The following is an 11,428-nucleotide window of genomic DNA, read 5'->3' on the forward strand; positions in this document are numbered from 1 at the left end:
CGTGACATAACACAATCCCGAGACAGAACGCAAACAACGGACGCAGCGCATCGTTCTATTTCAAGCCTTTGTGACATCACGTGAACGACACGTGATGCACGTCCGTTGTTTGCGTACAAAACGTGTAAAAAAAAAAAAAAACGTTTAAAATAAAACGTGTAATTTTCCTGATTATGCTTAAATCCTTTTACTGAAGTTTTGTTTTAAATTTTTACAATATTTCTACATGTTTACATCAGTGGGAATGCAGTATATAAGCACTGAACTATAGGGGCAGCATAGTGTCTCACGGCATCCAATCTACCGAGAAAGCAAAAGAAGAAGAAGAAGAAGAAGAAGACGACGAAGAAGAAGAAGAAGAAGACGAAGAAGACGAAGAAGAATCAATTATCACGAAGAAGAAGCCTGTCAATCCTCGTGAAGCGGGAATTTGTAGCCCACTATCATGGACTGGTAAATTACATTTCACTGGGTTTTGAACATGAATCATCTTATACACATGTTGTTATATTTTTAATTATTCCCGTCGAACCGTTAGCTTGTTATTTAGCCTGCTATTGCGGCTATTTTACTGTGTTAGCTGGTGGCTAACTAAACCGTTCATAATCCATGCTGATGCTAATCAGGATAAATGCTGGTTTGTGTACTATTGACATGTTTTAACCATCGCTAAACACGTGGTTCTCGGTCAGTTATTGGAGATAATATATATGTATGATCTGTTATTGATTACACAAAGTTTAAATTATCACCGCTGAATGAACTATCAACAAACAGCTGTTTATTGTCGTTAGTACAGTTGGTATTACTGTCTATCAGGGAGTGCTTTCAGCTGTTAATGAATAGTTAGTTAACTAGTTAGTTACGTTATGTATTAGTACTTAAGTGCATTTACTATTGTACAATACAATTTGAGGTACTTGTACTTCCATTTTCTGCTACTGTATACTTCTAACGTTACTCCACTACTCTTCAGAGGGAAATGTCGTAGTTTGTTACACAGATTATTCATTCAAAAATACAAATTAACAAATATATTATGATGTATTATTATAGTTTAAGATACTCAGCAGTATTCTTTAAAAGTAGCTCCACGGTTAGTGATGAACACATTACTGCATTCATATTTAAAATCTATCAAGATATTGTTTATGATTTAGAAATGAGCCTTTCTGCATAATGACTATAGGTATTCTTAGATACTTTTCACTGAAGTAGAATTGACTTGTAACAGAGTTACTCTACTACTTCTACTAAAGTACGTCTTCCAGCTGGTCGAACACATACGAGACTGCTAGAAACGTACAAAAGTACAGTTTCAGTGGTGAAACATTTGTCTCACATCAACAGAACTTCTTACGTTTCATTACAAGCAAAGAACTTCTTCTGCTTCAAGCTCAATACGTAAACGCTGCCACAATAAAGGGTTCTTTGACTAAAACACTCGAGTCCTTTACGGTCTTCCATCTAGAAGAAACTCAGAAATTAAGTTTATTTTACCATAACGTTTCATCATATAATGAACATTAAAATATGAAATATAGGGATTTGATTCAAGTTTTTGTGCTGCAATGAAAGGTATTGAATAAAACGAAGAATGGTACATGATACTTTCAGTGGTAAGAAGTAGTATGTGTTGCGTGTGTATTTGCGTACTCGTCTTTCCTTCCAGGGGTCAGGGTGAGCTGCTGTCTCCGGTGGTTCGAGATGACGAGGTGACGATCGCTGCACGAAGGAGGAGGAAGACGACGGTGGCTTGTATCCTTCAGCTGGGAGAGACTGTGTGTGTTTAGCTTCAGGTTAAATGTCTTCAACTGGATTCAGACCATTGGTAGGATGTAAAAAGTTATGAATGCTCAAATACAACAAGTGTTTCTGTGAGGTGGAGACCTGTCAGCATTCATTAATGACGTCTGGGCCCCGTTCCACGTACGTGTCTAACTTAGTTAGCCGGATACTTTTCAGGATAAGATGATGTAGATCAGGCTTTTCGGTTCCACGAAGCAAGTTCGGCAAAATCACCATGGCAACGCATCCAAAAGCTTGAACCTGCTCCAGCGCAGGCTCAGTGAAGGTAGCTGGATAAGCTGGTCACTCCCCCGGAAAACATGGCAGCTCCTGTCACATACGGACTTGCGCATATACTGGGGGTTATACGGGAGTTCCGGAAATGCATGTAAAGTGAGACACACGGTGATCCTTAAAACCAGCGGAGCAAACTAAGAAGCCTCTGTTGCATTAATGTGCAGCTCCCTTCCTCAGAGATCCACTGATGAAGGAGGATATTAGTTAGATGAGCGTTTTATAGGGAGAGACTTCTTCCACATCGCCAAGATCCGTCATCACATCATGATGACTTCCTATACGAGCGCTATCCATTCTGCCCACAAGGAATCATTTATTTACAGAGCTTCTGGAGCAGACATTGAACACCACACGCCCAGCCGAGCACTGACTGTCTCAGACTGGATGCAGCCTTGTGCTGTTCTGCGAGTGCTACATTTTAGTACAGTGTCTGCGATGCGGAGAACATGGGGAAAGCCGCTGCATGCCGTGCTGTTCGTACAGTTCATTTGGCGCTTAATAAACTTATGGATGTGTTCATTACATTATGGCACATATTGTGCTGACTCAGCATTCTGAATTGTGTGTGTGCTTAGTGTGTACTTGCTCTCATGTCCTCTTGATGGCTGGTTGCATACATGAGGTTAAAGCACTCATAATGATATGACTGTTATTAGTACACAGCACATCATTACTGTAGAACATGATGAAGGTGGACTCATGATAAGAATAGAGAGAATCACACACTATTTCTTTTCACTGCTGCAATTGATTGAATGTCTGATTATGAATAATACACATACTGATCCGCCCATAAACAGATTCTCTCACACACATATTCAAACTAGTTCTATATGGTAATCTACACATACATGTATATACACACACATATATATGTATATATGTAATATATATATACATAGATATAGTAGGCTACATGATACATAAGGGCATACAGTACATATATCCTCATATTAATGAGTATCAGATCCTCGTTGGGCTTGTTTTTCTCTACTTATTCTGAAAGAGTTGAGATCATTATTGTCGCTATAGATCTCACTGGATGATGCATCATGAAGTCTACTGCCAGCAGCACATTAAAGACATGTCATGTGATTGGTTGGGGTGATGAGGCATTAAAATTAGCTGATACATTTTCCCAACACTGACGCATTTAACTTGTCTGTGATGTTTTGCCGTGCTTCCTGTCTCGCCCTCGCAGCGGTGGCGGTGTTAGATTTTGCCGTGATTACGGTCTTGAAATCCTCATATGCGTTCATGATCATCTCCTGCTCGTCAGCAGAGTAAAAAGAGGCTCTTTCTGGCTCATAGGACATTTGATCGACTTTGCTGAAGCACTTACGTGGAACGGGGCCCAGAGCTGCCAGTGTTGTTGTTGTTTTCCTGACTGCTGGTCTCAGTCCCGTCGCCCAGCAGCCCCGTCCTGTCCACCGTAACACCAGCACGCTCCCTGCTGAGGAACACTCCTCTGTTCAGACAGGCTGGTACGACACACACACCCACAGCTGATTATTGTTGATCTTCTAACATCAAACATCTCCATATTTTACTAACTCCCCTCTCTCGCCTCATGTCTTTTTTTTCTCTCAGTAACTCCCAGAGTTCCAGATGTTTCCTCCATTTTGGCTCCAGGAGGCCGAACGCCTCGATACACACCCAGAAACGCCCTCAGCAGTATGGTGAGACACACACACACACACACACGGTCATTGGACATCATGCTGGAACATTTACAGTTTTCTTATCTTGCTGTGTACAAACTTTCTGGACAAACATGTCGAAAATTGCTCATTTCATTTTGCAATCTGTTCACGAGGACGTTTGCATGAATGGGATTTGATCGTTTGCATAACTGACATATCGCTATATAACTGCCACGAGTCGTTCTTGAGTGAGTCTGACTCTTACAGAGCAACACATCTCTCAGTCGTGTGATAAAACCTCCAGGATTTGCTCTAAAACGCCGTCTCTGTGTCTAGAATTTGGATGACAGTGACTGGACCAACAGCATGTACATCTCCCCCGTTTCGGGGCTGGAGAACACCAGCTTCTTCACAGACGACATCACCAACCTTAGCTCCGCCCTGCTGAAGGAGGATGACCCCGGCGAGGCCGGTGAGTGAAACGAACGCTCCTCAAATCCCGCTCTGCAAGTTTACAAGCACTCCTGTTAAATCTATCTGTCTATCTATCTATATATATATATATATATATATATATATATATATCTTTTTCAGCGGCTGCCAGTCTTTTCCCAGAATTCCTCACATCCTTCCTGAAAAACTCTTCCACTGCGGTCTTTGAGCTGCTTGAGGATTACCAGCTGCTCTTACAGGACAAGGTAAGCTGTGTGTGTCTGTGTTAACTTTGCACAGGCTAGCTGTTTCCCTCCGTTTCCAGTCTTTGTGCTAAGCTACGCTAACCGGCCGCTGGCTGTAGCTTCATATTTAGCACACATACACATGAGAATGCTGTCAATGTCCTAATCAGACTCTCTCAGTAAGAAAGCAAATAAGTATATTCTCCAAAATGTCGAACAATTCCTTTAAGACGTGGTTAGCTTAGCTTAGCATAAAGACTGAAAGTAGAGGGAAACAGCTAGCCCTGGCTCTCTCCAAATGTCCTAAATGAACCTCCTAAAGCTCATAGATTCTGATGAAATGCTCGCTTCGATCACTCACCTGCAGGTGGACGTGCTGCAGTCCGTGGTCCTCAGAGCGGGACGGGACAGTAAGACAGCAGGAGTCCGCTGGCTGCTGCAGCAGGAGAACTGCTCCTGGAGACTCATCACCTCGCTGTACAGGTACACACCTCATCGTACCTGCACCTGTCTGTCCGTCCGTCTGTCCTCTTTACCTCTGATTGATCACCTGTCTGTCTCTACAGGGACCGGGTCCAGTTGGCGCTGGGAGATGACATCATGACAGACATGGTGGTGAGTGACGCAGGGACACACACACACACACACACGCACCCTCAAAGCTGCAAAAACAGATTATTTGTTGGACAAACACACACACACACACACTAACCAGCTTTCAGGCCTTCTCCTGAATACACGAGTCAGAAGCATGAATCGGACGCTGTGAAGGTGAAGTTGTGTTTGTGTGTGAAGGTTCCCAGTGAGAGTGAGAAGGTCGTGGTGGAGCAGCTCTTTCAGCGGGATGCCGTCATACGTCAGAGTCAGGTAACGCGCACACGCACACACACACACACACACACACACACACACTTGTAAACATCAGATGAAATGAACACAGGCCTTCTGGATCTGCTGATTAAATGTTTGTCTTGTGCTGCAGCTGGTCGTTGATTGGCTGGAGAGCATCGCTAAGGATCAGATTGGAGATTTCTCTGATAATATAGAATACTACGCCAAAAACGTCTGCTGGTGAGTTTTTGAATATCTCGTCTACAGTCGTGTGTTTTAAGATCGTGAGCTAAAGTGTGTGTGTGTGTGTGTTTCAGGGAGAACACCCTTCATGCTCTGAAGCTGAGGAGGAAGAGCGGCGCTTCCTTCACCATCCCTCTGGTCACTGAGCTGGTGAGGCCTGTTAACATGACGACACCAACACATCCTCGTCCCTAGTCTGTCTGAATTCACAGAGAGTGTGTGTGTGTGTGTGTGTGTGTGTGTGTGTGTGTGTGTGTGTTCAGGACCCAGACGCTCCTCTCCGGCAGCAGCGTCCTCTGGCGAACCTGGACAGAGAGGACGACGCCCGACTGCTGAAGAACCTGTTCACCCTGATCAGAGCCGGGATGACCGAAGAGGTAGAGACACAGAGAGACAGACGGGGAGGTGGAGAGACAGACGGGCGGTGGAGAGACAGACGGGGAGGTGGAGAGACAGACGGGGAGGTGGAGAGACAGACGGGGAGGTGGAGAGACAGACGGGGCGGTGGAGAGACAGACGGGGAGGTGGAGAGACAGACGGGGAGGTGGAGAGACAGACGGGGAGGTGGAGAGACAGACGGGGAGGTGGAGAGACAGACGGGGAGGTGGAGAGACAGACGGGGCGGTGGAGAGACAGACGGGGAGGTGGAGAGACAGACGGGGAGGTGGAGAGACAGACGGGGAGGTGGAGAGACAGACGGGGAGGTGGAGAGACAGACGGGGAGGTGGAGAGACAGACGGGGAGGTGGAGAGACAGACGGGGAGGTGGAGAGACAGACGGGGAGGTGGAGAGACAGACAGTAATAAAGGAGTGTATGTTGAAGTTCAGAAGGATTTATAGTTTTGTTTTTGAGAATCTAAATATCGTATGTTCTAGCTGGGACACATTGATTCATACTGTATTTAAAGAGGTGTGTGTGTGTGTGTGTGTGTGTGTGTGTGTGTGTGTGTGTGTGTGTGTGTGTGTGTGTGTGTGTGTGTGTGTGTGTGTGTGTGTGTGTGTGTGTGTGTGTGTGTGTGTGTGTGTGTGTGTGTGTGTAGGCTCAGAGGCTTTGTAAGCGCTGTGGTCAGGCCTGGAGAGCAGCAACTCTGGAAGGCTGGAAACTCTACCACGACCCCAACAGGACCTCAGGTAATCTCCAAACCCTGATACCACCTGTGTGATAAACAGAGATACACTCACACACACGTTATGATGTTGCTCACAAACCCGTGACCGACCCAGAGTCTCGTCTCTCTGCAGCGAGTGCAGAGCTGCAGGCGGTGGAAGGAAACCCTCAGAGAGGAATCTGGAAGGTCTGCTGCTGGAGGATGGCTGAGGAGGTACAACACACAACGAATAGACTTTGTTGCTTTACTTGTTCATCGTGCTGACATGTGAACATAAAACAATAGAACGAAACATGAACGTTCTGTGTGTTTGTCTGTTTTTAGGAGCAGTTAAACAGATACGAGAGAGCCATCTACGCCGCTCTCAGTGGAAACCTCAAACCGGTAACGATATGAGTTTGTGTGTTTGTTAACATAAATATATATTAATATGTTACTAACCGCAAGCAGTGGCCTCTGTTGAAGAGCTCAGTATTTAATGTTCCTATATTTGACTTTAATAGATCCTGGCAGTGTGTGAGTCATGGGAGGACTGTGTGTGGGCTCACTTCAGAGTGATGGTGGACTCGCTGGTTGAAAAGGATCTGATGTCGTCGGGTATGGCCCACCAGGAAGTGGAGACCCTGCCGCGGGAATACCTGGAGGCCAAGTACGACACACACACACACACACACACACACACGCACACACACACGCGTAAACGCAGTAGCAGTAGTGAGGATAACGTCATTTCTCTCTCTTCAGTTGGACGATGGAAAAGGTGTTTGAGGAACTTCAAGCCTCGGAGTTGAAGGTAAAACTCACACAAACTGAATGTGATTGTTGAGTCACATGACTGAACACGCACACATTAAACCAGCTTCTTTCTGTGTGTGTTTAGAGGGTGTTTGAGGAGACTAACGAGCATTACCACGTCATCCAGAAGTTTGTGATCCTCGGAGACCTGGACGGTAAGACACCTCTGACCTCTGAAGAGGAATTAAATTTGTGACAAACAAGAAGGAAAATAATAATATTATTATTCAGAATCAACTTCCCATGAATACTTCTCTCTCTCTCTCTCTCTCTCTCTCGCCCCCTCTCTCCCAGGTCTGTTGGAGGAGTTTTCTGATTGGCTCACAGCCTCTAAGCCCCTCCCCTCCCACCTGTTGCGTTTCATGACTCACCTGCTGCTGTTTTACCGCTCTCTGGGTTTGGCCCTGAAGGTAAAAATCAACAACTGAGGTTTATTTGGCTTCAGGAACAGTTCAGACTGACCTGTTTGTCTCTCTGTAAGGAGGAGGTGTGTGTGGATGTCCTGAAGGCGTACGTCTCCCTCCTGATCCGGGATCGACAGACCGATCTGGTGGCGAGCTACGTGAGCCAGCTGCCCGCCGAGCTCGCCACCGTCCAGTACGCCGCTTTCCTGGAGACGGTCAGCCAGCCGGAGATGCGTCCCCGCTGCCTGCAGCTCGCCAGCGACGCCGGTGAGACGCGGAAAACAACCCAAAAACACAACTGACGGCGGTTTGATGAGTGAATACTAAACCTGCTGTCTGTGTAGGTCTGGATGTTGCTGCGATAACCAAGCTGGTAGTGGAGACTGTGAGAGAGACAAATGAAACTGAGTTTACACACCACAACCAGACGCTGGAGATGGGAACCACAAAGGTACAGACTGATAACCAAACTATAGTGTTCCTACTTTTCACAATAAAAGCCCTAGACGTATGCAAAGTATTTTCAGACGAGTATTTTGAAAAACAGCCTTGAAATGCATGATTGAGACAAGATTTAACTGATAAACTGTTCAATGTACATAGTTTGTTGCAAATGTGGAAGTGTGGAAGTTACTGTGATGCTGTGCTCTGATAGGAGGACCTAAGAAAGATCGATGTCATCGATTGGCTGCTGTTTGACCCCGCCCATCGAGCCGAGTCCCTGAAACAGTCCAATGCCATCATGAGGAAGTTTCTGGGTAATTCTTATTCATTTATTCATCTCGACTGCCTCCGTGTCAGAGGGCCGCGGTGCATGGCCTCGTGTCAGAGGACCGCGGTGCATGGCCTCGTGTCAGAGGGCCGCGGTGCATGGCCTCGTGTCAGAGGACCGCGGTGCATGGCCTCGTGTCAGAGGACCGCGGTGCATGGCCTCGTGTCAGAGGGCCGCGGTGCATGGCCTCGTGTCAGAGGGCCGCGGTGCATGGCCTCGTGTCAGAGGACCGCGGTGCATGGCCTCGTGTCAGAGGACCGCGGTGCATGGCCTCGTGTCAGAGGACCGCGGTGCATGGCCTCGTGTCAGAGGACCGCGGTGCATGGCCTCGTGTCAGAGGACCGCGGTGCATGGCTTCGTGTCAGAGGACCGCGGTGCATGGCCTCGTGTCAGAGTACCGCGGTGCATGGCCTCGTGTCAGAGGGCCGCGGTGCATGGCCTCGTGTCAGAGGACCGCGGTGCATGGCCTCGTGTCAGAGGACCGCGGTGCATGGCCTCGTGTCAGAGGACCGCGGTGCATGGCCTCGTGTCAGAGGACCGCGGTGCATGGCCTCGTGTCAGAGGACCGCGGTGCATGGCCTCGTGTCAGAGGACCGCGGTGCATGGCTTCGTGTCAGAGGACCGCGGTGCATGGCCTCGTGTCAGAGGACCGCGGTGCATGGCCTCGTGTCAGAGGGCCGCGGTGCATGGCCTCGTGTCAGAGGGCCGCGGTGCATGGCCTCGTGTCAGAGGACCGCGGTGCATGGCCTCGTGTCAGAGGACCGCGGTGCATGGCCTCGTGTCAGAGGGCCGCGGTGCATGGCCTCGTGTCAGAGGACCGCGGTGCATGGCCTCGTGTCAGAGGACCGCGGTGCATGGCCTCGTGTCAGAGGACCGCGGTGCATGGCCTCGTGTCAGAGGACCGCGGTGCATGGCCTCGTGTCAGAGGACCGCGGTGCATGGCCTCGTGTCAGAGGACCGCGGTGCATGGCTTCGTGTCAGAGGACCGCGGTGCATCGCTTCTATCTGACCGTCTCTCTCTCAGCCCTGCAGAAACATGACGCAGCCAAGGTGGTCTTCTCTAAAGTTCCGGAGGATTCTATGAGGGAGATTTACTGCCAGTGGTCGGGGGTCGGTCAGACCACGGCTCTACCTGCTGAGGACGAGAACGCCATCAGAGAACACCTGTGTATCAGAGCCTACCTGGTCTGTCACCTGTTTCTCATCAATGAGGTTTATTCATCTGGATGTGTCTTTATTTTTATTTTGTAATTATTTTACAGGAAGCCCACGAGGCGTTCACTGACTGGTTCAGCCACAGCAGCTCGGCCCCCCAGAAGCCAGTGCCGGCCTCCGAGGCCAAATTCACAGAGAGAGTAGCCAATGAGATGAGAGAGAAGGAGTACCAGGTACACACACAAGCGCACGCACGCACGCACACACACACACACACACACACACGCACACACACGCTCACACACGCTCACACACACTGTAAAACTACTTCTTATGTGTGCGTTAGGCCGCTCTGTCTGCCTGGTCGTTCCGTCTGGACGTTTTAACTGAAGATGTGAAAGAAAGAATCTACAACGTGCTGCTGTTCGTAGACGGAGGCTGGATGATCGACAACAGACAGGTAAGTGTTTACGACGCCACGCGTGAGAACCAAACGTTCTCTCTCAGGGAACCAGAAACTAAACCTGTGTTTCAACCAAAGGAACCAGAAACTAAATTTAGTTTCTGTACGATATCGTCAGCTGCTTAAAAAGGCCCTTTATGTTCCTGGTTTAGCGCCTCTGGTTCCACAGTTCCTGGGTCTAAAATTTCAAGGAATAGTTTGCCATTTTGGGAATATCGCTTGTTCCCTTCATGGCGGAGAGTTCTCTGTATCTATGCATTCAATATAAAGCTGCAGTCGCAAAAGGATGCACATATGCAATCTAGACGCGGTTAAACTCGATTAGCGGGGCAGGAAATGTTAAAATCACCTCTTAATAGGCCTTAATAACATCTGAAATCATGGGATTTATTTTGTCTAATTGACTTATAGAAGCAATAAGTTGCGATTGTTTGCACGTTTGTTTGGTTCGTAAATTGTTTGTTTTGTGTTTTTCAGGACTCTGAGCCGGATTCCGAGCGCAGCCACCAGATGGCGGCGCTGCGCTCTCTGTGTCTCCCTCGCCTCAACTTCCTGCTGCTCAGCGTTCTGCAGAACTCCTCCAGAGACCAGGAGGCGCTGCGCCTCGCTGACATCATCTCATCGGACCAGCACCGCCTCTACCAGGTAGCTGGAGAGATTTGATCGGCCCCTTACGTTGAGTTATGGGAACAGTGAGTTCATGTTTCTGCCCACAAATTCAGGTTTTCTCCAAAGAGGAGCTGAGGAGGTTTCTCCAGAAGTTGAGGGAGTCGTCGCTCTCTCTTCTGGACCGAGGACTCGACCCGCTGGGCTACGAGTTACAGCCGTGTACACACACACACTGAGCAGTGTTTGAATCACTGTTGTTTTTTGTTGATCTTTTTCCCTCAATAAAAGCCTGTGTTTTCCTGCAATGGTTTTGTGTAAATTGAATTTGAAGGTCTTAATGATTCTGGTGCTATAGAGCTGTGAATGATCTAAACGCCAGAGCAAACAGTTCAATGTTGTTGGTGTTTTGTGGCTTCCATCTAATTAAATTGTGAGGACTACAGAGTTGTTTACGGATGATAAATGGACATGGGTTCATGATAAGAGCACAGAGAGCCTTTAATGTAATGCCACGGTATTCGGGCTACTGAAAAATGACGAGAGTTAAGTCATAAATATTACAGTAAGAAGTTAGATTTTAAGAGTATATTTGTCAAGGAAAAAAAGTCATTTTGTGAATGAAGTCAGAATTGTTAGGGGGGA

At 47.6% G+C, this 11,428-nt stretch overlaps 1 protein-coding gene across 2 annotated transcripts; it reads left to right on the forward strand.

The window, feature by feature from the left end:
* The first annotated feature begins 341 nt into the window (after positions 1-341).
* LOC306795882 (nuclear pore complex protein Nup107-like) lies at positions 342-11,091 on the forward strand. 2 transcript variants are annotated; one of them, XM_079294576.1, is made up of 27 exons: positions 342-453; positions 1,673-1,758; positions 3,486-3,569; positions 3,676-3,764; positions 4,065-4,200; positions 4,323-4,426; positions 4,773-4,888; positions 4,972-5,020; positions 5,201-5,272; positions 5,388-5,476; positions 5,554-5,629; positions 5,743-5,856; positions 6,520-6,610; positions 6,722-6,801; positions 6,913-6,972; positions 7,092-7,237; positions 7,333-7,381; positions 7,469-7,538; positions 7,678-7,793; positions 7,865-8,054; positions 8,132-8,238; positions 8,443-8,545; positions 9,584-9,744; positions 9,822-9,947; positions 10,061-10,174; positions 10,655-10,822; positions 10,900-11,091. In XM_079294576.1, exons 1-27 carry the CDS (start codon positions 446-448, stop codon positions 11,020-11,022), a joined length of 2,727 nt encoding a protein of 908 aa, XP_079150702.1. In that variant the 5' UTR covers positions 342-445; the 3' UTR covers positions 11,023-11,091. The 2 variants fall into 2 exon arrangements, with proteins under 2 accessions (XP_079150702.1, XP_079150701.1); XM_079294575.1 differs by lacking the exon at positions 342-453 and having other exon boundaries at positions 486-1,758.
* The last annotated feature ends 337 nt before the right edge of the window (positions 11,092-11,428 follow it).

The sequence above is a fragment of the Melanostigma gelatinosum genome (assembly GCF_949748355.1).
Source record: "Melanostigma gelatinosum genome assembly, chromosome: 22".
Taxonomy (NCBI): domain Eukaryota; kingdom Metazoa; phylum Chordata; class Actinopteri; order Perciformes; family Zoarcidae; genus Melanostigma; species Melanostigma gelatinosum.

What these genes read in the sequence shown, in the direction of transcription:
- LOC306795882 (XM_079294575.1), top strand. Translation starts at nt 1,605, where the DNA reads ATGATACTTTCAGTGGTAAGAAGTAGTATGTGTTGCGTGTGTATTTGC. An exon ending in CGGGAATACCTGGAGGCCAA is followed by an intron (nt 7,238 to 7,332) that starts GTACGACACACA and finishes CTCTCTCTTCAG; the next exon opens with TTGGACGATGGAAAAGGTGT. An exon ending in GATCCTCGGAGACCTGGACG is followed by an intron (nt 7,539 to 7,677) that starts GTAAGACACCTC and finishes CCTCTCTCCCAG; the next exon opens with GTCTGTTGGAGGAGTTTTCT.